The sequence below is a fragment of the Rhea pennata genome, chromosome 7 (genome assembly GCF_028389875.1).
Source record: "Rhea pennata isolate bPtePen1 chromosome 7, bPtePen1.pri, whole genome shotgun sequence".
NCBI lineage: Eukaryota > Metazoa > Chordata > Aves > Rheiformes > Rheidae > Rhea > Rhea pennata.
The window spans coordinates 29,496,425-29,521,925 of record NC_084669.1 but is presented as its reverse complement, the minus strand read 5'-3'; the positions used below and the strand labels follow the sequence as shown (position 1 = coordinate 29,521,925).

Below are 25,501 nucleotides of genomic sequence, written 5' to 3'. Positions count from 1 at the left end.
CCTCCTGCCCCCCTTTTTTAAACTGTTCCAACAAAATTTATAGTATTACTACAGAATTAGTCAGGTTCATTAAGCTGTATTATGCCAAAATTAGAAGAGATTACTCTAATGGTCTATTTCAGCTTTAAAAGCTATGAATTTATATTGCCTTTATCTTAACTTCATAATCAGCCAAACATTCTTATTTTCTTGTGGATTAAGACACTTATTCATATCACGCATCATTGAAACAATTTATCTGACTTCTTTAGCCATTGACCTCTCTACACCTAGAAAATGAAAAACGTTTTTCTGAGAATAAGAGCGTGGCTATAAATAGCAGTTTTCTAATTTTGAAGATGTCCAAATATTTACACTTACGGCTTAATCAAATTTCACAACTTTGTTCTGAAACAAGTCACCTTTTCTCTAAAGGTACAAAGAAAGGGACAAAAAGCATCTTTAGGTTTTATAAATTGTCACAGGACACTGAACAAAACCTAACCAAACTGGCTGCTTAAAATTCACAGTTTAAACTATTAAGGCCAGCAAATTAATATTGCAAGCAGAATGAAACTTTTGAAGACAACTGAAGGACCAGAACAGTTAAAGTCTTTATAGTAATAAGATTACTTAAATTTTTATATATTTTTAAATGTAATATATATCTTGTAACTACATATGTCAATCTCCACAGACCAACAAGCTCCTTCAAAAAGTAAACTCTGCCTTTCTGTCAGTACGCTGAACTGTCCATCAGCTGAAGACCGAGTCTTCTAGGCAAAGCTTCTCTACCCTACAGGAGCCAGATTCCTACATTAGAATTGTTCAATTTCCTAGCAAAAGTCTTTTTAAAAGACTCATTGAATCAAGAGAGTTAAAATTTGGCAGATCGTCTCACTATCAACCAAACTGCTCTTCTGTGAGGTAAACTATGGATCAACTTAATTAAGTCAGACTTCAAATGTTTCTAGTCTTATTCATGTGAGTACTTCTGCTGAAAAACAGTAAGCATGAGTACTGTTTTTGCAGGATCAAGACCTAAGTCAATGTCATACATTTTATAAACTCTAGCAGCTTCTTTAATATAGATGCTCATCAAGACCAAAGGGCTTTGTGCCCTCTCCAGGCTCGGACAGGCTAAAATCATGTATATTTTAATATACCATAGATTTCAGGTCTACCAGTTCATCACTAGAACTGGTTTTATGGTATCAAAAACTCCCATTGATATGAAATCAAAACTTTCTGGAAAAAAAGAAAGACTATGACCACTCATTTTTCTGTGGTGTGATCTAGCCATCCATCGGGAAGACAGGAAAACCAGGTCAAGCAGAACAACGACTCAAACCTGTTTCATCTGTTATGCCAATCTCTGCTAATTTGGAGTCTCTTTTTCAGTATCAGATCAGAATGTTTTTTCTGGACTTGGAAAGCCTTCCCAATAAAAGTACTGTTGAAGTTTCAGTTTTGAAAATGCAACCTTTTTCCAGTAAAAGTCAGTTTTATAAAAACAGATTACGGATTAAATTTAGACACTGCCTTTCACAAACAGCCCACACAGTGCATATTTTCTCCTGATAAGCATCAGGTATTACCCTCTTTCTGTATCTTTAGTGATAATTGGAGTCTACCTCTTTAGGAAACAAAATGGAATATGGACATCTGTTCAATGTAAACATGCAAAGAACATTTTGGACAGTTAGTTAAACTGAAAATTATTATTTTTTATATTCTATTACCTGGCAACAGTACAAGTGATATGTAAGTAAGAAGAAAGGGAAGCATAAATGAGACAGAACAGACTGCGTAACACAAGCGATTTGTGATCCAAGCACTCATCTGGAAGATGGGAAACAGGTCAAGCAGAGCAAGGAGCTGAGCCCTGCTTTCAGAGAGGGAGGGCAGGCCACAGACAGGAGGCAATGTGGGAAGAAATCGCTGCAGAAGCATGTGGCAAATGTAGAGTGGGAGGAGAGATTACAGGAGAGGGAAGACTCATTAACAGAAATGTAATTCAGACAACGAAGAAGAAAGCTCCTCAATTAGGGAATGAAATAAAGCAGGTGTGTCAGAATATGAGGCAAGAGGGAAAAACGGAGAAAATAAAGCAGGAAAATGAGACGAGGAAGCCAACAAAGAGTGAACTGGTATGTTAAACAGCAGAGCATGCAGTATACTCATATCTTTCCATTCTGATGATGAAATCCAGTTGAGATACCAAAAGGGTAAGGGGAGAGAGGAAGAGGCCAACAAGATCACAGAGCAGAACTACTTGAAAAAAAACTGAAAGGACCACAACAGAAGAGTTTGGCCGTTACATTCAACAGTTCAGAGGTTCAGTACTGCTTTCCTTAAAGATCTTTCCTTAAGATCATTCAGAACTAGTCTGTTAAAGCTGTTACTCAGGCCACATACAGAAATAGCAAGAGAAACTGTTTCACAGTCCCCTTCTAATGGGACTTCTCTAGAGCAAACTAGTAGTTACAGCTAAAGCTAGAAGTCATGAGGCTCCATGAGCACAGAGCTGTAGGAAAAGGCTTGAAATGAATCAGGTCCTCCCAATATAAACAATCCCATTAAAAACTGCCTGTTACAAACTGTTCTTTGGTTTGCTCTTCGACAACAGTGATCTGTGAAACTGAAACGTGTCGGACCGATCTTGAGCTTTGCCCTCACAGGAATCAGTGCAGTATTGGTCTTCCTCCATTTATTATTCACATTAGTGGAAGTGACTTTACAGGACAGAACATACCAGAATCTCAGACACCCCACAATTTTGTGATTTGTCTGCACTCAGAGCTGCATTTTTGCTAGAATCATTTGAACATAGAACCCTTCACAGGAGAAACCAAAACACTCACTTTAAACTTAGATTGAATACAGACAGGTATATTCAAAGGTATGGTATTAGTTATAAGAAAGAAAAATCCATCTCTTCTCTTTATGTATTTCTGCTGGCTCCTGCAACATGTTTATGAAATCTATACCATCTCAACAAATCCTGAGGCACTTAACATCAAAAGTGTGACTAAATCACTGAGATAAAGTGAAATGGCAATGCTATTTGGACAACCGAGTAACTGATCTATAAAGACAGAATCTGACAAAATGAATGAGGATGATGCTTTTCAGTTAAATCACCGATAACATGTTTTCTGCAATATTGTTACACATCATCTCCCAACACCCTATCTTTGCAAATACTTTTCTCCCTGAGCCTCAAGAACTGTGGTTGCTGCAGTGCTGAATTTTCCTCTTATAAGGCCTGTAAATGTGACCTGACAAGTCAAATGAGTGACTGCATCTTGTCCATCCCATCAAAGTCGGAGAAATCCCTTTTCAAGACAGTGGAAGATTGACACCAATAGTAAAATATCATAGGTATGAAAAGTACACAAGTCAGAAAAGTTAGATCAACTCAGACCAACAGGATAAATCAGATAGCTCCAGAGTGTCACAGAACATATACTTCAAGCTATATTTATATTCATAGTTTTTTTTCAGCCATGGGACGGCCAAGAGCAGATTTAGGAAATCATAAAATGTTTGTAAGAATAGCACACCAGAGAAATGAGTGTTAAGGAGACTCATCACTTCAGAAGGTTCTTGTTCACCAAATGTGTTGAACCGCCTCTCATCCGCGCGCTGAAAGCGACAGAGCCGCGCGTGGAAGATCTGGCTCACCAGCCTGGGCGAAGGTTTCACAACTGCAGCCCTTTTATTAGCCTGTAACCGCTATTCCCAGGCATCTGCTGTGCCTGCTGCATAGCAAGCTGAGTCTAGTGTTTCTGTCATCACATGGTAAATTTCCTAAAAATATACGTACAAAAATCGCTACACAAAGACACAGATACTCTTTGCCCGGATGCAAACCGCACAAATAAATAGTAATTTGGAAAGGGAGCCTTCACACTGCCACGCATGACTATTTTCCTTCTGGGTTTCTATCATCTGTGGCTTAAAGGAAGATAAACGGATTAAAACTTTTTGCTAACTTGTAACATTCGGTATCTCCATTTTCTCTCTTCCTTAGGATTTATACTGAGGTCAAATTAAGAAAGTTTTAAATTCCATTGTTATCCTTCCACAGATTGGCAGTTGTAAAGAAATACAGAGAAACAAAGAATTTTTTTCCCTCTCGAAGATACTGCATCTGTGTCCACCACAGGCAGTCTTCACAAGCTGAGTTACACAAATTCACCTGTAGCCTAAACTGGACAGCAAAGACAGACATACTTTAATTTTATCTACTGCAATTTTAAAGTTTTGAATTTTTTTTGAAAAGTTTTGAAAACAATGTTGAGCAACAAGGTCCCAGTATAGTCTTCTCTCCCAGGAGAAGAGATAAAGAGAGGAAAAGATAAAGAACTGATGTTTCTCTAAAACTACTGAAAGAATTTTGGCCAAACTTAGGCTGAAATTTTCTGCTGTTCCAAACAAACTTGTGTGACTTCTTATTTTAATGTCATTTTAATTAAAACTAAATAAATATATAAGCTTTGTAAAGGCTGAAATCATTCAAATTTGAAATATAAAATGCAAAGTATTTATAAACCACTTCAATCTGTTGAGACAGCATGCCCTCTGGAAAAAAAAATAAAAAAGAAAACAAACTGTCTATCTTAATTATTTTTTGGAGGATTGAAAATTTGATGAAAATAGGTTAGAAGCTCTAGTATTGTACTATAAAGCCCTAGTATTGTACCCTAAAGTAATGAAAGCAACTGGATTTTAAGGAAGTTCAGGAACTGCTTTTACACTAGCTTGCCGTATTTTTTCTGCTGTATGTTAGAAACATGAAAATCACCAATATTCTTGCATTTTTTAAAATCTACTTTGCAGTTCTGATAGAAAATCACTAAGTAACACTTACAATGCACAGTCTGCAGAAGTCACTATTAGCTGGCCTACAGAAACATAAATATACTAATTCAAGTTGTTTCCTATGCATTTTAAGATCCTAGAAAACAGTTATGTTATTAAACATGAAAGCACTTCTGAGCATGATTTTCTTTGTCCACTGCATTAGTAGCAAATTTGTGATTTCAATCTCTCTCTCATGCTTTTAACTTTTTGGTATGGTCCGAGTAAGAACATGGTCACGCTTCCACTCCTCAACGGCGCAGCACTACGCTAATGCCTTGTTCTTGCTGCAATTCCAAGCGTTGAGGCTTTCTGAATGAGGCTAAACCTTCCTGGCAAAATACTCTATCATTCCAGAACCAGATGTAGTTGTTTTAATCATATACAGTTCAGGTCTTCAAAGACAGAGTCTCAAATCATTTGCTACATAAAGACTTAATCTAAAAACGAGTAACTGCAGATCCCAGACACAACACCGCATGTTTGTCTTTGATGGGACTCAAACCCAAGCATGACTTGTGCCATGCTGGCACAGATCCAAAGCATAACACCCTTTTATAGGTGGAAACTGATGCAAAAAGGTATGCATTTTTACACTCAAAAATGTCAGATCAAGCTTAGGTGTCTTTTTCAAAAAAAATGTTCCAATTCAACTAAATATTGCAGATTACTGTGAGACTTCCCAGATGATACACTTTGGTGGGTGATAAGCAGGAGGTTACCATGGATCATCATAAATTCCTTTCCAGAATTACGTCTCTGAACAAGGCGCCATTTCAACTTTCAGATATTGTATGACATTTTCTAATATAAGCATATGTTTCTCTTTGATTGGATAGACTTCCAGAAAATGAATGAAGCGACAGTCCTGCTGTAGAAAATGTCAAAGATTTTATGTGCAATGGGGCTATTCTCTTATAGAAAACAGTGTTTTCATAATATGACAGATTACAGTACTTTGGCTCTGAACACATTCAGGCTGAAATCCGAGGAATACCAAAACCCTCAGAGCAGGAAGGTTGCAAAATCCATTTCTAGTGGCTAGTTCACACTGATCTTAAGTAGGTAAAAATGAAGCACGATCAGCTCACAAAAGGAATTATATGCAATAGCAGAAGCCTGGCTTAACCTTTCTATCCTATTCTGATTTCAGAAAATGATACATTGATTTTGAAAATGACTGGTACTATTGCCCATATTTGGTACAGTCCTACTCCGAAGAGCCCTTTTGAAATCCCCTTTTCACTCAAGCTTTTGAGGTCATACGGGACAACTTGAATGTAGAGGGCTGTTTTTTATGAAACTATGTCAGAATATTACCTTTACATTTTGTGCAGCAGGAACATGAGCACTTAGATGTAAGTATAAAACTAAATATAAAAAAAGAAAAATATAAGCAGTTAAATACAAACAAAAGATGTAAAAATTTCCTTCTTCTCCTATTATGCAGATACTAAAAGTATTTTGATGCTGTTCTGAGGCATACTGGGATTTACTTATGACTAAACATTTTTAATTAAAAATTGTAGCAACTTGTTTTGACTCTACAAAAACTTTCTTGTTTTATCTTAACAATATAATAATATGCTAACTTTCAATACTAATAATAGAGAAGTTGAAGGCTAAATTCAACATAGTTCAGTAGAATAGTGGCTACACGACATCCTCAACTGCCTTGTTTACTACTTTAGAATATCCACACAGAACAGCCAAAGTTTAAAATGTTAAAACTTTACCTCAATATACAAACTGATCAAATGGATTAGCTGCAGCCCAAATACAACTTACTTTTCAAGACTCGTTGGGCCAAGCAGGTCTACTCCAGAACACCATAAAGGCTAGTCAGCGCTTCTGAACAGGCTTACTAGCAACAACCTCACGTCCAACCCTAGGCAATCCCGCAACACTCAGGCGAGCTGCACTTGTTTATTAATCTCAGCTGATGCCAGTCACTGTTGGCCACGTGCAGTGCTGACACAACAGCATCCACACGAGTGTTCAACTTACTCTGAAAACTGAATCTTCCTTTTGAAAAAGAACTGCTCATTTCTGCAACTGCCTCCAAATTCACCCTTTAGCATCCTTCAGCAGCTCTCCTCCTAATCCAAACACACAGCAATGCAAGCACAAAGCTGTATCTTTCTGAAGCAGCACCAGGACCTTTAAAGATGCTGCTGCTGCACTTGACTACAGTGTCAAATACCTTTTAAATCCTTTAGGTTATGCAAATAGCAAATATTACTGCTACTGATTTCTAAGAATTAATGTGATGTTCATTTTTTCTAAGAGAAAAAAATAGATTAATGATTTAATTCCTGAGCAAAATGGTAATACTTCAGTGTCCACTGCAACAGAAAGCTAGTAATATCTACTTTTCACGTTAGTCAGGCTTAGCACAAGAACACACTCATGCACACACCAAGGCATATATTACAGTATGTCTACACACTGTAAGTGTAACAGCCCTTTTTCCTCTGTTGGGATGCACACAAGGACTACATACAAGTTAGTTTTCAAAACTGAGAAAATACTTAACTTACGTTAACTTTATCTGTTTTGGAAAGGAAGTTTCTTGGGCCTGTACCTGGGTCTAGCAGATCTATCTCAAACCAGCATCAGGCAAAGGTCTGCTCTTTACATACTCTAAATAATGTCTTTCTGAATGCAACTCATATTAAATAAAATTAACTGTATGATCAGAAAGTGTAACAAGGAAATTTCAGGAAAAAAATCAGCTTACTGAACAGGATCAAGTGGCTGAACAATTTTATGGAAGCAATACAAACAGAAACCAACCAGAGCAAACGTCTCCCAAGTTAGCGGAAACAAGTCTGTGCAATCAAAACAATGCTATAAACAACAAAAACAGTTTGCAGTACACAAACATTATAGGGCTCTTAGCCTAGTTACATGCAGCTTAACACAGGAGTCTTTACTTCCTGGGCTTTGTATTGTATCTAGATGAATTTCAGTGAAATAATGCACATCTGCTCTACACGCTCCCGAGCAGAACTGAGTCAGGTACTACCCTGTCCTAAATGTGGCCAATTGATTTTCCTCTCCTCTGCTTTTAGGATGCAAAGTACATTTCTCCTTGATACCTACACAACTTCTCTGTTTACACGTGCACACACCACTTTGAAAAACTATAAACTGCCCATTTTTGTTATAGGCTCTATAGTTCACAGTTAAAAGTCAAGTAAAAACAAAAGATAAACTAAATACAAAGGAACTTTTAACAGGAGCATACAGTACTACAAAACAACAGGTGTCTTAAAATAGTATTTCACAGGGGAGCACATGAAAATAGACAGAAAAACACAAACAAAAACCCCAAATCAATTTGTAGAAAGCATCCAAAACCGAAAGACTAGAATGCATTACGGTTTCTACATGTAAGAACATAAATAAGAGACTGGACATGACCCTTTGTTGTATGTCACTTCATCTAAAAATTTAAAGATGAATAATTTGGTGTTAATTAACAAGTGGGTTTCGTTGCAAGAAATTCATTTTGGATGATAGTTTTGACCTATTTTTTTTTTATTAGTCAATGGAATTTAAAAAGTCAAATAGTGGAGGAGAACACACACAGTGATGGTATTTTGGCATATACTGAGCAGTGTATTAGAGAGTTACTTCCTCTCTACTAACAAAGTAAACATTTACTCCACAAACAAGGAGTGACTTGACTTAAAAAAGGTAAGAAATTTGGCTTTTGTATAAACTGAAGGTATAAAAAAGAGGGGGGGAGAAGGACATTACATATTCTCATAGAGATTATCATCTCTAACAGTTCCAGACAATAGGAATTTGTTTCCTTAGAAGGAACCGTTTCGCAGTTTATAAGTTGTTTTTGTTTTAGATCATGTGATTTTACTTGTGCTTGAGTCAAAAGAAGAGAAATACAAAAACTCAGGCTTTAAGCTGGCATAATATTGTTCCAAATTATTAAAAAAAAACAAAAACAAATCAAGCCCTATGATGGCATGCTTTACTGCAACAGATCATGTTTTATAAAAACGGAGACTAGCGTATGTGGCAAAAACAGCTGGATCAACAAGAAAAATATCATATGGCTACAGTAGTGATCCATAATACAATTTCTGACAATAGGCAAAGGGTCATCTCTCATGGCAAGGACAGCCTCCAGCATGGGATAAAAATAGAAGAAAACATTTGACGTACTTGGATCTGACAAGATTGAGTCGGTTTTCGGCAAAAATTGGTCACAGCGGACTCCTTGGTAGCCCTCTTTGCACCTGAGGAAAAGGGGATAAATGACAAACATACGCATGCAATAGTAAAAGGTTAATTTCAAGAGACCAAATCAACTGAAATTCTCCCTGCAATGCTGCAAGGGCTTAGAAATTTCCAATTCCTCGAACTATTATGGAAGCAAGATTATTACCAAAATAAAATGAGACTACATAATGTTATTCGTATTTCAAGAAATTCCCCCAACCCTTTTTGATTATTTTAGTAATTATCAAAAGAAACATCATTTACACATAATTCTTTTTAAAAATATCAATTCAGTTAAACAATCAAAGACAAAATCTTATATAAAATAGACGTATTTGTCATAAAATAAATTCATTAGGTAACACACAGCCTTATAAAGTTTCTGTACTGCACAAGCCATCAAACTTGGAGCTTGTCCATTTTTGGCTGTTCAAATAAGCAGTTCAAATAAGCACTTACCTAGCCACTAACTTTAAGAGCAATTTCTACTTTGTTTAAAAGATAACATGTTTAGGCACGTACGGCCAATTTTCTTAGATACCTGTGGAGTCATATTTTCAAACACATAAACCAGAAAGCCCTCTGCTTTAATAAATTTCAATTAGTTTTTCACTAAGTGCCTAACACTATTATTTATCCTGAAACTTTGAAATCCCACTTACTGCATATCAATTGTTCTCAAAACAATATTCTTCCATTCAACTAAGTGGGTCAGAATCAGGCCTTTAATTATTCATTTGTTAAAGCAGTTTTTCAGAGAAAAGTGACGGACGCTTTAATTATAAATGATAGCAATAAGGACTCTGCATCTCCCAAAGCTCTTGCACATCATACAAACAATATGCTTCTATCAGTGCTGGCAGCTTCACTAACACTGACAACTGTGCCTTGACTTATGGAATAATGTCAGGACTAGAAGTAATCTGGCTCCTTTGCCTTTCTACCCAGCCTTCCTCTAAAAGCAGGCTTTTAGAATGGTTTTGGGTTAATAAACCAATTCTTCAGTGAAAAGTACACCTTACCAGCTTAGATTCTGGGAATAGAAAGCATATTTGTGAAAAAGATATGCAAGTTATAAATACTCCCATCAGATCCAAAATGTAGTACAAATCCACAGTAAGAAGAAAATATAGCCATTATTTCAGAACCTCTCTTTACGCCTTTCTTCCTGAAGGGAGATCAGCTTCTCATTAGTCTTTGCCTATTTATACCACGACTGACGGGAAAAAAATGAATTCAGATCCTACAGCAGTGGTTACAACTTTTCAGCCAATGAAACACTGTTCTAGACGTGTTTTTATAACACGTAATATGCAACGAAACATTGCCCACAGGTCACAGAAATATAAATCAGAAGTCTTCATATACTCAGAGAGCGCTGCATGCATTTTTTTGCCCCCAGTTACCAATTCTGAAAAAGTTGCCTCGCATCGAACAGGAACACTTCTCCACAGTCTTGGGGAGACCTGCTATGCTTCATTTCAAAGCTTAACAACAACAAGATATTCTTGCCTTTGTGTCAGCATTTTCTATTAACTTCCTGACGGACGTTTGCACCTGCCTCATTTACTGTTACCCTATTGGGGCGTAAAACCCTGTAGGTCTAAACTGGGGGTCCGAGAGTCACGAAGTTGCTGTTCACGTAGCCTAGCCCCGCAGAGGAGAAGGGGGCTGCTCGGCGCGAGCGGGGAGACCCCGAGCGGTGCCTCCCAGGACAGCGGTGCCGAGCGCACGCGGCGCTCCGGCCGGCCCCGCTGGAGCAGAGCCATCAGGACCCCCGCGGCCCGGACGGAGCCCGCGGCCCCGCTGGGGCGGCCCGGGCACGGCCGCGCTGCACGTCCCGCCGCTGTCCTTCCCGCGTCACTCTGCCCCGCGCCTAACGAGAAGAGAGGCCTGCAGCCGGCCCAGTTCACAGCTGAGCAGGAGGGTCTGCACCGCTTACTGGAGCGGTTTGATGGGGTCCAGGCAGTTCAGCGCTCGTGCCAGAACTGAGGGAGAAAAAACTGTGCCGCTCGTAGCTGCTGCAGCAGGCAGCCATCCGAGGGGGCTCTTCCGATCCTAACGGCTCCGGCAGGGGCCACGGGAGAACACCGGGCTGCAAGGGAAGGTAACGCAGAGTCCTGCAGGTTTACAGCGTCCTCCGTGCAAATCTCGCATCCCCGGCACCGACTGAACGCCACGCTGCCATGGCTCTGTGGCGCAGTCTGCAGATAATGATGGGGATGGGTTCATACTTTTACAAATGTGTTGGCTATCACATCAAACTATTAATTTTATCCTGACTGCATCATGTACATAGTCTGCTGCATGCTATTGCTTGTCTCCATCAGTGTAAACTGCCTGCAGTAATCACCTGCCCGACAGGATGAGCCTAAGGTAACATTTTCACTTACCTGTACACTTGGATGAACACATCCAAAGAGGAATTTATTTTTGCTATTTTCAGAACAGAGGTGGTTGATTCTCAAAGAACAAATAACATCTTCTCATATAATAACCTAATCTTACACTAAGATAACAATGAATATGAGCATACATAGCCTGTATTTTAAATGATATCAAATGTTTCACTAGAAATAAAAAAGTGAGTCTCTTATTTTCCTTAACGAATGATTTTTGAAATCCAGAGACCAAGTAGTAGTATTAACTGTTCTACCAATATCACACCAAAGTTTAAACCTTTCCGATCAAGGCCTGTGAAGTGGAAGTCATGTGGAACATACATGCAACAATTATAATGTTAAAATATGATATAAGTTGCATGTAGGTAGCATCGTATAATCTTTGCTGAAGCACCTGCTATCTTTCCTATGTCGACAAATACGATAGGTGTGCTCACAGTATCTGGTATGCGTAAATGCTCTTAATTGGCATCACATCTCTAAGAAAAAATAGTGAGATACTATCTAAACATCACAGTTGTGTCACACTCAAAAGTTCAGAGAAATTCAAGCGAGGTCATTAAATATGGTTATATGCAGTAGGAATGAAAACATTAATATTTATGGATGTATTAGAAATGATTTGAGTAGTCAGAGAAATCTTGAGAAATATTTTGATACAGTCAAATGTTTCAGTAAGTGCATTAAATATGTCTTTGAAATAGAAAATGAAGCTAGGATAAGATATTTTTCATAGTGCACAGAAAGCTCAGATCTGCACGTGTCATTCCAAGGAGACACTTTTGCAGATGCTCTAAGCTACGTTCCCCCCCCCAGAGAATCACTTTTGTATAATCTTAAGCGTTTGCGCTATACGGGTAGACTTGGGCACCTACTTAACTGCAGTGGGGAAAGGCTCTATAAATATCATTAACTAAACTTGCACCTTCATTGCAAAGTAAATAAGAAAACTGAATTGTTTAGTTTGCATCCAGCTTTTCACCAGAGTAACTGCATCTGTCTAAAGACTAGACCAAAAATATCCACAAAACAGTATGAATGGAATGATTTAAGTTCTTCCAAACAAATAGTAGGAAAAGAGAATCACAGGTGAAGCTAATCTGCAGCTACTGAAGATCTTGAAAAAGTATATCCCCTAAATAACTTCTGTCAAATTCAATCCAAGATTATTTTAGCTTGTGGTAATATATCACATCTTTCACTTGGTAATGTACTTTCTCCAAGATTACATCTTCGAGATCACCAAAGGCAAACTACATTGTGCATTACTTTACGGAGTGTGAAAACATTTATCAAGAAACACATTTCTCATTCCGAGTGGTAAGTAATTGTTTTTTCTCTATTCTAATCTTGTGCAATGGAAGGCAGGCTTTCCCCTACCCTGCCTCGTTAAGGGAAATTCCAATTAGGTGATTGCTTCAGAATTTCTAGGAACAGTACAGTACTGCAAGTCCCTGGATTTAAAATGGGACATACTGGAAGAAAGTAAAGTGAATACAAGCAGTGGTGAAGGGGAATTGTATGTTATGGGAAGATGAAGAACACGACGTGTCTAAAAACAGTAGGAAAAGGGAAGATATTAGAAAGAACCTACTCAGAGGAATATGCGAATGCCATACAGGGTTTGAGACTAAGAAACTGTTTTCATCACAGAAGTTTACATTTTCCCCAAGTACTTCCATACAGAGCTCCGCATCCCTATTTAAGTGAACTGTTTTAGCTCTCAAGCGATAGTAGTGCTCAGAAAGCCGAAGCGGCACCAGCAGTCCGTGCAGCATACGAAAGATTATAACGGAGCGAGTCCCCTCCTCCCACAGTAGCGTACATCAATTTGAAAAGGGAGTAATTCCTTTTCTTCCCAAAGTCTGGTGATCGCATTACCTTTGCCTATGTGAAGGAGCATGCAGAACAGAGATTCTCTGCATGAAGTCCAGAATTTAGCAACCACGTAAGATACAAGATACGTAAGATACTCTAAATAGGAATTTTGAAAATGGCACTTCAGTGACAGACTATATCAGAAGACAAAGCAGTTAATACTATACATGAGCAAAATAAATATATTCTGGGTCATAAGTGATTTGTGACCTTTAACAGAAATCAATTAATAGTACAGTGCCCAACAGCCGAACCTATATAAATCTATAATCTGATTTTAGCCTCATAAATTTCAGTAATCTGATTTAGAGCTAATTAATTGTACCTATGAAAAATGAACGTCAAGTATTTTGCAGTGTATCCAGACCAGCACATTTCCTTCCACTTGTAAAACTGTCAGTGGAATTGTCTTTTGCATTCAAATTTCACCAAAAAAAAAAATTAATCTCAAAAATTCTATCACTTAAAATGATCCATCTCACAATTTGACTGGAATGCTTACATTAAACAATTTTCTCATGACACTACTAACAGCTGCTGTACTGAAACCTAATGTTTAGATACTAAGTAACAGTACATACTGCATCTGTTATTTATTCTCAAAACTAGGAATCACAGATCAAAGTACAGACATATTCGAGTGGTCTATAAATGAACACTCCAACAAAATCCATAGTTCCATGGTCAGGCACTCACCAGGAAAGTCAGAGATTCACAATCATTTTTTGGTGCAAAAATGAATAATCAAAGAGTTGAACACCTGTGTCCTCTATATCCCAGAAATGCCATGATCAGTTGATGATGTTCTGTTCTAGGAGGGACCGTTCTTGCATTCTTCTTGAAATAATTCCGAGATATTCCATTTCATGACAAAATAGATCAGGGAAAAAAAAAAACGACAAAAAGGAAAGCTTCAATGGGATGGAGGAAAAAAAGTATTTCCAATGCAGCTTTTATCATGCCTGAGTGAGTGAAATAATCATGTGTCAACCCTTTGAAATAGTAGTGTTATCAAGTGGTATTTATACCCAATAGTGTTCACTGTGAAATACAAAAGTAACATTTTAAATCCAAATTAGATAATTGCTACTGCAGACTTTCCAGAAACTGCAAGGATCAGGTGATAAGCTGTGTACTGAGCAGTGCTGATGGAGACAATTCTCTCTTTGCAAATCTTTTTCTGGAATTTCACAATGGAAAGACTTTTTCAAGATGGTAAGAATTTTAAAACATTGTTTCATAGTAGGTTTATGTAACAACTTACAAGCAAACTGTTAAAGGAAAAGGAACTGTTTTTTTAATGGCGAGAATGAATGTGGGTGTTGAACTGCAGGAGCCCAGACAGCAAGTGGTCTGTTCTCTGCAAGCACACATGGCAAAAGACAACACAAGTGAGGAGGAGGACGGGCGACAGCCCCTAATACAAAACCAGTTACAAGAGTACACCACAGCAATAGAGGAAACTGGCCTGCATTGACCTGTTTTTAATGTTGGAATATATGTAACTGAATAAAGCTTAATCCCTTCCCAAAATGAAACACTAGACATGAGAGCTATATTATAAAAAGCGCAGTTTTTCTTCAGTAGTTGCTATTAGAGATTTAACACATCTATCGCACCACAATCCAACACATTATTTAGAATATTTTAAAAATAAGCTTCTTTCTAGCCAGCTCTATCTGGCCTTCCTCATCCAAGGAAGAAAAAATGTAGTTATTTTGTAAGCAGTTTTTAAAATGCACTAGCAGGATCTTCCAAGCGGATTGACTCTCTAATACAGACTCCAAGTCTCAGTTGTGGTAACTGCATTAAAACCCTTAAAATAATTGTATATGGTCACACGCAACCACGAAAATCCAGCATCTGCTGCTGCTTTGTATCGCCATAGCAAAGTAATGAAACAGCCAAATCATCTAGTTATCCAGTATTTACAGTGTCAGTAATGAAAGCAGAACAAACAAATGCGAGTTTTCAAGCACCCTTGGTTACATGATCCCTCCTTAAACATAACTAGCCAAAGGCTTTTAGCACCAAGAAACTAAAACGATACTTGTGGTGCAAATAAGTGTAAATAGAACAGTTATTAAAAGGTATTTTTAGATAGGTGGATAACCTCCTTTGAAATTCTGAATGCATTACTCAACTAACAAAAGCAGTAGAGTTTTTCACAGGCAGTAGATTTCAGAAAGATGTCAATGATTCACAGTACTCAGTCTCACGAATTACTTCAATGAGCCATTCGCAACATAGGTAACAAAAAAGGCATCTCATTTTTTTAGACTATCTTCTTCATCTAGTATTTCTAACTAGTGGCATAAAAATCCTGTGAAAGTTACCTTCAACCCTGTTCACCCTTGTCTCCTGATGGACGAGTAGCAGAATTGTCCCTCAACCCATACTTAGGTTAAACACGTGCATCTCTGCGCACATCAGACTTCTCAGTATTCCATGCACAAGCTTCCAGCTGCAAAGGTCTACATCAGGCACAAACTACTAACTAAAACTGAACTTGATTCACTTTAAAGTATAAATTTAATTAAGCTAAACTAAAATGAATGCAAGGTGTGAGAAAGAAAGAAAGAAAAAAAAAGAAAAAAAGAAAAAAAGAGAAAAAAGAGACATTCCCACTAGGGGTAAGGCAAAGAAACAATTCCTTGGACAGAAGCATGAATCCTCCAGATGGGAAGGCCAGGACACAGACTGTTTCACTAGTGCTTATCACTGAAAGGTAGCTCAGCAACAGCGTAGCCAAAGACATTTGCAGGACTGCTTTATTCAGACACCACGGAGCACACAGTCACACTGTGGCACAAAACACAGACCAGCTCTGTAACAAAGCACAGGTAAAGAATTACTTGTTTTGAAGCTCAAAAGCAACTAATGTAAAGCTTGGGTAAACTGGCCATGTAAGTTTGAAATAAGAGAGCCTCACTAATAAGAGAGCACATCGCAGAAGTGATACGGCTTTAAGCCCGTTCCCTGCTCTCCCTTCTAATCCCTTCCAGAAATGCCACTGCTCCTTTTTCAACGTGAGCACGCGCAGCTGCCTGCTTCCTTTCAGCATCAAGAGTATCCCCCAAGGGCAAGGGAAAGCTTTTTGGTCTCTCCCTGTTTCATTGTTATGACTAAAATAGATATATGACAGGTTTTGGAAAGTAAATTAACAATTAGATTTACACAGAAGAATTATTATATTTGAATGTTAATAAATGCGCTGTTTGGAGAGAAAACAACAGGATTGAACATAAGTAAATTGAAATGGTTCTGGGAAGAGCTTTTCTTTCCCCTTTGCTTTCCCTTTCCTCTTCTTCCAGGTCTGTTTAATAGATGTGGGTGCTTCTAAATAAAACTTGATTTATTTCCTATTTTTCTGTATTAATTCTTTTTAGAAACTGCATTTCAAATGCATCACTAACTTACTGTCAATTTTATGTTATTAAATATTGAGATTTCATTTTAAGTGTAATGTCAACACTGAAGTAAAAAATAAAAAAGTGAATTTGTTTGCATGATTTTCTCACAAAGAAAAAAAAATATCACCGCATTTAGGAAATAAAAAAAATACAATTACCCACGATCACAGAGTAGTTGCTTTTTATGTTGCTAAATTCAACCATGCTTCTTTATGCAATTTTATCCTAGACTGGACGTGAATCTTAATCTATTTTCTGTAAACTATTCACCATCTTGATTTGTGATGATTCACCTACAATCAGAGTGCTCACATGGATGTGTGCATGCAGCATATTCACCCACGCTCATGACATTAGATCTAATTCCCATAAAGGGATCTACATGAAAGGAGATGGAGGACAGAAAATTAAAATGAGGACTGTTGAAAAACGTAGTAGATTCTAGCCACCAGCTGAATACAATCAGCACAGATAAAACCAGATTAAAAAAAAAAAAGTCAAGTTTTATTACGTCAGTTATATTTAGCAAGATCATATTGGCTTTGTAAAAATGTATTGTAGAAACTGGTGTTTGTGAGTATTTGCAAACACTGCCATTAGTCTACAATTAGAAACTGTTTACTTAAGATCCTGCTATACTTCGTTAAGTTGGGAGTACAATTAAATTTTCACTAAAAAAGCACTTGAAATAAATCATACTAAGTCATTGACAATCATTTAATACGAAAATGCCTTCAAGAGTAAGTCTAAGTATGTTCATGAACTGCCCAGCACTAATTTTGAAGACAGAGACATTGTTACCAGATATCCAATACCACTGAAGTTTCTCTGGAACTTAAATCAACAGAGAGCAGCTCACTGATTTCAATGATCTTCCAGTTGGGCTACCAGAACAAACCAAAGTGTCAAGTTCTCCTGGCAGGGCAGAGACTTCCTAACACTCTCATTTTAATCTGCAGTACGGTAGATATTAAAACAGAGCTAATTATCTGCTAACTGAAAAACACAGACCAGACACTAAGGCCAATTTCTAAAATTTTAGCTCAACTATTCTTTCATTTCCAACCCCAGATCCATGAACTGAATCCTACTACTTTGGGCTATTACTAAGCCTGCCTTTTTCTAACAATGACTGTAAAAATACACTGGGGTAGCAGGCAAAATGGGAAAATGATGCTCACTTATTTTTGTATTTGGTCTCAATGTTCAGTGCTCTCAGTCTGAATAATAATTTAGATGTACTAAACATTTTTTGTTTTAAAAATTCTATCAGTAAGAGGGAAAGGTTACTTACAAAGTAATAGTATCAAAGAAAATCTTTCTTTAGGGGATCCTTTCTGAAAGCCATACTATCAATGATTTGCTCCTAAACGAGTTTTGCATTTTTGGTATGCATTGAAGATGCCCTTTTCTTTCACACTCACAGTAGCAGCAAACTCAATTCTCTGCTAAAACACGAAGTTTCATGCACAGTAACATAAATTACCTTCTTGAAAATATTCTTCCAGAACCCAGAATAATCTCCACCTCAGAGGACTGACTTACTGGATAATAAAGGTTTTGTATCATGGTTTGAACATTTTTTATTTTTTGAAGACTTTGCAATCTATTTTGTGACTGACATAAGGAATGCATTTGGCTTTCTCTTTCTTTTCTAAAAGAAATAGGGTTGACTATTGTGTAAAGAAATAATACTTTTTTTTTTTTTTTTTTTTTTTTTAACAGAATGGACACAATCAGCTTAAAATTCGCCCTTCTGTCAATTTTCTTTTCAAATCTTGCAATTGCTAAAAGCAAAGTAACTAGCACAAATAACCCCAAAGGAGGGAGATTAGATTGAAAAGTCAGCCAGTGAAGGAAGAGGAAAGCTTTTTCTATAGCATTTACCCTGGAACCAGGCTAGCTGAAACGCTAACATCAATAGAGAAAGTGAATCAGGCTTCTCTTTTTTACTCATCACACTTCTCATTTCTTTTCTGCAATGTGTAAATGGTCAGCGCACCTCTCTGAAATAAGGAGGTGCTCTTATGCTATTCCTGCAGATGTCATAGATTAAAGGTCATATCCAGCAAAACCCACACCCTTGCCTAGATTTAGATTCCTCCATTCTTCCAGGACCATTCAACCTGTGAGAAGCTAAATGGGGATACTTTAGTGAAATCCGGATTCTCTAAATCCTCTGTAGGAACCTCTGGACTAAACGAGACTTTACAGACTCGGGAATTCTGTGGATTTGACCTAAATGTCTGTCCAAGGTTACACAGAAACTATTAAATTATTGTTTGTCTCCTGAGCTGGATGGTTTTCTTTCTCTGTCAGTCATGAAAGACAGGAAAAAACCTGATGAGAAAGAGCTGCTGGTAAAGCCATTCCAACAATCCAGACCCATGGCAGCACCTGAACTAAGGCGCTTTTCCTCCACAACGGAACAGGTTTTTGATTTGAAGGTGTTCCCTTAAAAATATGTTTCATATACTTAACCAGTACACACAGACCACGGAGAACCAGTGGTTCTAGACTACAGCATTCATTTAAAACTCAGGTTAGATTTTGTATTCTGAGATACACTTAATGTAATTAGTTACTTGGTATCAAATTTATTTATAGCATACCACATGCACAGGTCAATGTTTCAGACTAATACATATGCTTTAAGCTATTCACATGGATGAGAGTTATCCTGATCCACTGAAGACAATTAAACACTCAAAGAAAAAGTTTTCCCTTCATTTTCTGAAGAGAGAAACCAGGCAGAACTCTTATCATATGCATAACACCTAACTTCAAGTGACAGCTTAGCAAGTTACTGTGTAGTTTTGTTTTAGTAATCAGACTTAAAATTAAAGAAATCTGTATTAATTTTTAGCGTAGTAAAAGTTCGAGAATTTGAAGAGGGTATAGTTACAAGATACCAAAAGGCCGCTGGAATGAAGCGATGTTCTCATGAGGTCTACTCATGTTGCTGTTAGGATGAACTCCATGATTTCAAGATATGACTTCCTCTCCTGTCCTCTATACTACACTTTCCATCATACATTTTAATAATGAAATATCCAGTGGAAACCTGTGTAATTATTTAAATCTTTAAAAAAAGGCAGATGCCTAACCTCAGTGCTGAATAAGCCCTTAATCGTGTATGCCTTCACCCAGTAGGAACTGGTCCATAGCTGTTATCACACCTATTGTGTGCATCAAATCCTGTTACGTACTTTTAAATTTACATAAATAAATATCTTTTAGTTATGGTTGAACTAGGATAAACTCCATGATTTCAACATATGATTTCCTTTCCTCTCCTTTATACCACATTTTCCAGCACGTATTTTAACAAATGAAATTTCTAGGTTTCATGTCCCTTGCTTCCTTTCTATTGGAGGATGCTCTTTCAGTAAGACTGCATTCAGGAACCATGAGAGTGCACTGCAATGATTAGAAAGCAGACATCCCAGGATCACCCAGCTTGTTCAGCAGGCAACAGAAATGAAGTATTTCTCTTCCCATTCCTAGCTCAGTAATGCGGAGTGGCAGTCTACTGCGCTACAGAGAAAATTTCAAACAGGATAGAACTGCACTACTCTGCTGCAAAAATTGTGGTGAGAAATACGAAGACACCACAGAAGTATTGACAAACATTAAGCTCTTGAAATACTTAAATGGATAAGAAAGCTAGAAGGAGCAAAAATATAGCTCATCCTTCTGAAATTAAAACTAGATTAAAAAAAAAAGTAGTTGAGAACTTCTGCAGAGCAGGGTGAAGAAAAGCACCTTAACTCCTACTTTTCATAATGAAAGTGATTTTGGAACTAGTTTTGGATTACTGGAAAAATAATTAAGATTCTGCAGTCCATGGTGACAAGGACAAGGTCATGCTCTCCTTATGCTAGATCTGTTTAAATCATTGTCCCAGTAGTCTTATCCTTGCTTATACTGATTAGAAAAATCAACACTTTTTTTTCACAATAGAAGTTTTGATCATTAAAAACACTACTCCAAATAGAATAAAATATTAATATCTTGGAAAAATTTTTTTGAAAGATAATATTTGAATTGTCTTGATCAATATTTTACATTTTTAGAATTTTAATTTTTTCATGCAAATGTTTAGCTGTTGTAACCTTATATTAACTCTATTTTTTTCAGAATGAAAAAAGTACTTTGACATTTCAGTGAAATTTCAGAGAAACTATTTTTGAATTAGGAAATCTGTCAAGTCCAAACACTTTTTTCCAATCTTAATTCTCTTCTTATAAATATACTTTTATGATAAAAATAGTTTGCCAAAGAATTTCTTACCAGTTCTTGAAATTTTCATTCTTTTGAGAAAAAGGATTATAGACAATAATGTTAGGATGAAAAAAGTCAGAACCATTTCAGGACAACTGAATCTTAACCTTTCTTAAGACTACCACCCATGTACAAAAACATAAGCCATGCCTTTCATATATACAGCATTGATTTAACTATAATAAAAATCAAATATACATATAATGTGTACATGTGTTGAAATTACTCTGTACTATGAAACAGAGTGTGGAACTTACTGAAAGCCAAATTCTAAAGCCCTAAAATCAAGGAAACACCTGAGGTCAGAAGAGTGGGTAAAATCTGAGTTCAGAAGTTTGACTTAAGTGTATTGGCCCCTTGAGAAACCAATGCTGAAACAAGGATTTTACAGCCACCTGCATAAACCGAGTCCTGAGCGCCAGTTCTAGCTCTAGGACCTTCAAATGCCACATTCATTTCAGCAGAGCAGGGCAAACGTTTCGCAGAACCTTTCTGCAGCAACTCAGGGAGTCCCTGTACTCCAGAACTGCAACTCCAGCCTTCTCTTCTGCTTTTTGAAAAATTATTTTATTGATGGCCTGTTCCAGCAGCAAGTTGCCACTTCCTTCTCCTTCTAGCATTTCTCTGCAAGTTCATCTCATATATCCACACCATACCAATGTATCGATGCCAGCAGTTTGACCTGTTCCGAGTACAGCACAACACAACAATGCTTCCTCCCACAGCACTTTATTTTTCACATTTAACTAAATTGAAAGACCAAGACAAACCTTCCCATTTCACCCTCCATTATTGAAAGGAAAAAAAAAAAATCCCTCCTCCTCCTCAACAGACTTCAATCCACAAAATATAGTAGCATTAGAAACCACTAAGTGTCTTGGAATATCCAGCAAGTCAAATGTTTAACCAACTAACTGAGCAATCCTTTCTCTGCTACTTTGAATGTAACCAACCAGGAAAACTGAAAAGCTTTAATAATCTTTTTCCACAATATACCTCTACTGTGTGCTGATTTACTATGGATGACAAATGAATACAGTCTTTCATTATTTATGGTGTTCCTTAGCTATGAGAAAGCTTTTCCAAAAATTGGAAGTGATTTCACACTGTATTCAAAGCCTCATGCAGCTAAGGCACAGATGGAGGCAACATTCAATGCTTGAAATACGAAAGAAAATGAGACCTTTGCTTTACATTGCACACACACAAGACTGCCATCAATAAAAGCCCTTCAAAATTCTTCTTGAAAATAATCTTTCAGGGGATGGACTCAGGCAGGAAAGATGTTCAAAATCAATAAAGAAAAGACTAAAATAAGTTGAATTTGGAGACACTGTCACAGCATTCAGTAGGAACCTACCTCATCTTCAAGTGGCCATTTGCTAAATATAGCGACTATGACAGTGAGTGAGTCAATCCTCAAGAGAGATGCAAACTCGTTAGTAAGTAGAATATCTGATTCTCTGAGTGTTTTATTCCAGTTTCCTCCCCACATACATTGCATGCTCAACACTAAAGTCTTTTGGCCAGGTATTTAATAAAAGCTCTGACTTTTGCTGAGAACTTCCAAACACGTTTTGTATTTTGTTTGCTTGAGTATTTCCATATTGTAGAAACAGAGGCAAAAACACTCAGAGAAATGCTATTTCTGAGGTATTTCAAGCCCAGCTAGAAGTGCAAAAGATCCTTTAATTATCACGAAAAAAAAAACACGCAGGATTTGCAGCAGTCCAGCCACACAGATTCAGAAACATTTGCTAGGTTTCAGAGAAATATTCTTTTTTATCTTTTGGACAAATTTTAAAACGTGCATAGAAGCTCACAATGTTTGTCCAGGAAAAATGGTTATATGGAAGAATGCCTGTCACAGGCTTCTCTCCCAAACAGCTCAAGGTCGTGGATAAATGCTTATCCACAGGAACAGAGTGCCTCCACCAGACACTCAAAACCTCTGAGTAGTTCAGGAAGGTATTTGTTTTATTCTGTGTCTACCGCTGCAATACAAAGAACTCATATGCAAAAGAACAGAGAGAGTTGAGCACACAGGAAAGAATTAAGCATTAAAGGCAAATTTAAGTCTGCTGTCTTGTACCCATGAGTTATGGTAAGCAGTCTTTGATATTATTTATCATCATATGCGCATCAAATAAGATGATCTCAGATCTAACATAGGATTAACATATGGAGAACTAGAGGGGTTTAACAGTAAGTGAATTTACACGGGAGTGGTTCTTGTGAAAAAGATACTATAGATTTAAGGACTGATATATGTATTTATGAGTCTTACTTTAGGAGCTAAAACAAACTAACAAATCTTGTGACCTTGTAGAGAGATGACTCAAACCCTAGCCTGCCTAGACTGCCAGCAAAGTAGTCAACAAGACTAATGCTTCCCAGTCTTCGTTCTTACCAGCTCAGGCTGCTGCCCTGATGGGAGCAACTCTCAGCTTATCCTCACCCTGGCATTCCCTCCACTGTCACCCCTCTAAGGAAAGGGAGCCTTGTAGCCAGTCTCACCTTGATTTGGGAGGTATACTTCAAAGGAGTCCCACTGAAAGGATCCCTGCTGGCTCAGGACCTGAATTTGGATCTGATCCTTGAAATGGATCCCTGTAACACAGGCATTCACTAGCTAGCCCATAGCACTGTTACCAGAATTCACATAGGCCTTGAGAGGAACCATACCAGCAGTTGTTCTTCTGACCTAAGATGCATTTAATTTTGTTTGCCAGGGAGGTCTATGCTCCAAGTCTTCTTAGACTCCCGAATTTTAATTTGGGAGTTGGTACCCGATTTGGAAAGAATAATCAAAGCTGCTCTAGAGGTGCTGGTTAAAATGCCTTTAACTACTGACAGATGGTCTACACAAATGATGCCCTCTCACTTTATGGCATGAAACAAAAATGCCTCTGCTACCATATTTTATATGGTCAGCATACATTTCACTTTATATACAAGAACAACTTTACATGTGAAATAATTGCCTAATAAAGACCAAATAGATAAAAAATTTCAAAGTAACTCTTAACATATCAACTTCTGATAATTTCTGACTGCAATATTTCTACAGCTGTTTTTAATAGATAACCTCTAAGTAGGTTAGATAACCAAAATCAGTGGTATGCAGCAAATAAGGTGAAATTCATGTTGTTCTATGTTCATTTTAACACTTGGCCAACATGCAGAGCTGTTCTGTCATCTCTACTGATAGAGTCATCACTACCCATTACGGGTTCACACACAGGAATTCAGTGCTTATTGTATTTCATGGTTACTTGCAGGCAGAAAGTCGTACAGTCAGGACATGTTAACTCATTGGCTTTCCTGCAGCTTATGTAAAAAGGGAAGCAGAAACAGAAATGTAACTCGGAGACAAGGAAGCTCCCTAGAATTACGTCAATATTTACAGCACTAGTACAGTACAGCACTACAGAGGAGATTAAGTCTTTCTAGCAGTTCAGCTCTGCGAAGTGCCAAACTCTTACCCTCACGTATATAAAGTGCTTATCTTCAAGTAAATAGAAGCTATGTGAAAAGTAATTAGTCACTGAAGAAAATACTGCTCAGAAATGACCTGATATCTTATGATTTAAAGCTGACAATTTTCATCCAGTGTTAATACCATTACAAAAAGTAAGTTTTCATCTAGTGTTAATATTGTTATACAAAGTAACCAGCTGCACCAAACTTAAACCACTCTGGCCCCCTCCTCCAAACCTAGCAAAAATCAAGCCTTTCAGAAACAGTTATTACTAACAAATGTCAGCTGCAACAGATAGCACTGATCTACCTGCTGCCACAAAATATTAGTCATATATAGACGCTTGCTTGATTCCAATTTCAAAATAAAGGGGGCTGATGGTGATCATCAGGAAAGCCATTATGTTCCATCAGAATTAAGCTCCGACAAAATGTCTCTGTGAAGTCTGAAAAATACATTTGCTTCTCCTGAATTCCTAATCAGCTGAACTCAACTGTGTGTTCCTGATAGTCTCTTACAAATTCAAGTCAAAGAAAAGCCACACAGCTTGTATTATCTCTAGATAGTGCTACCAAATTCTTACTGTCTCGTACACACAGAAAGAGCAGAACAGGTCATTCTGATCTTATTTTTTCTTATTTCCAAGAAAGTAAACAATAAAAAACAAGTATAAATCCTTTATGGGGAAGAAAGCAGAGGATGTCTGCTACACAGCTCTGTTTCAGAAGCCACACGGATTTCTTCTCGTATGCCCTTCAGCCATTCACGTAACGTCACTGCCACTCAGGCCACTTCTGTACCATCAGCACGGCAGGGCATCTTTATCTCAGCTGGAACATGGTGAGGATAAATAATCAGAAAGTGTGCAATAACGGTGGCAATGGGGTTAGGTTTAGCTCAGCTGGTCAGAGCATGGTGCTAATAATGCCAAGGTCACGGGTTTGATTCCCACA

At 37.5% G+C, this 25,501-nt stretch overlaps 1 protein-coding gene across 3 annotated transcripts in view; it reads right to left on the bottom strand.

Moving 5' to 3' along the window:
* Positions 1 to 25,501, bottom strand: part of NRG3 (neuregulin 3) — a 402,761-nt gene that overhangs the window by 105,297 nt on the left and 271,963 nt on the right. For all 3 annotated transcript variants that reach the window (XM_062580115.1, XM_062580117.1, XM_062580116.1), the window contains exon 3: positions 9,034 to 9,107. In XM_062580115.1, coding sequence (XP_062436099.1) covers positions 9,034 to 9,107 — 74 coding nt within the window. The remainder of the gene's footprint in view (positions 1 to 9,033; positions 9,108 to 25,501) is intronic.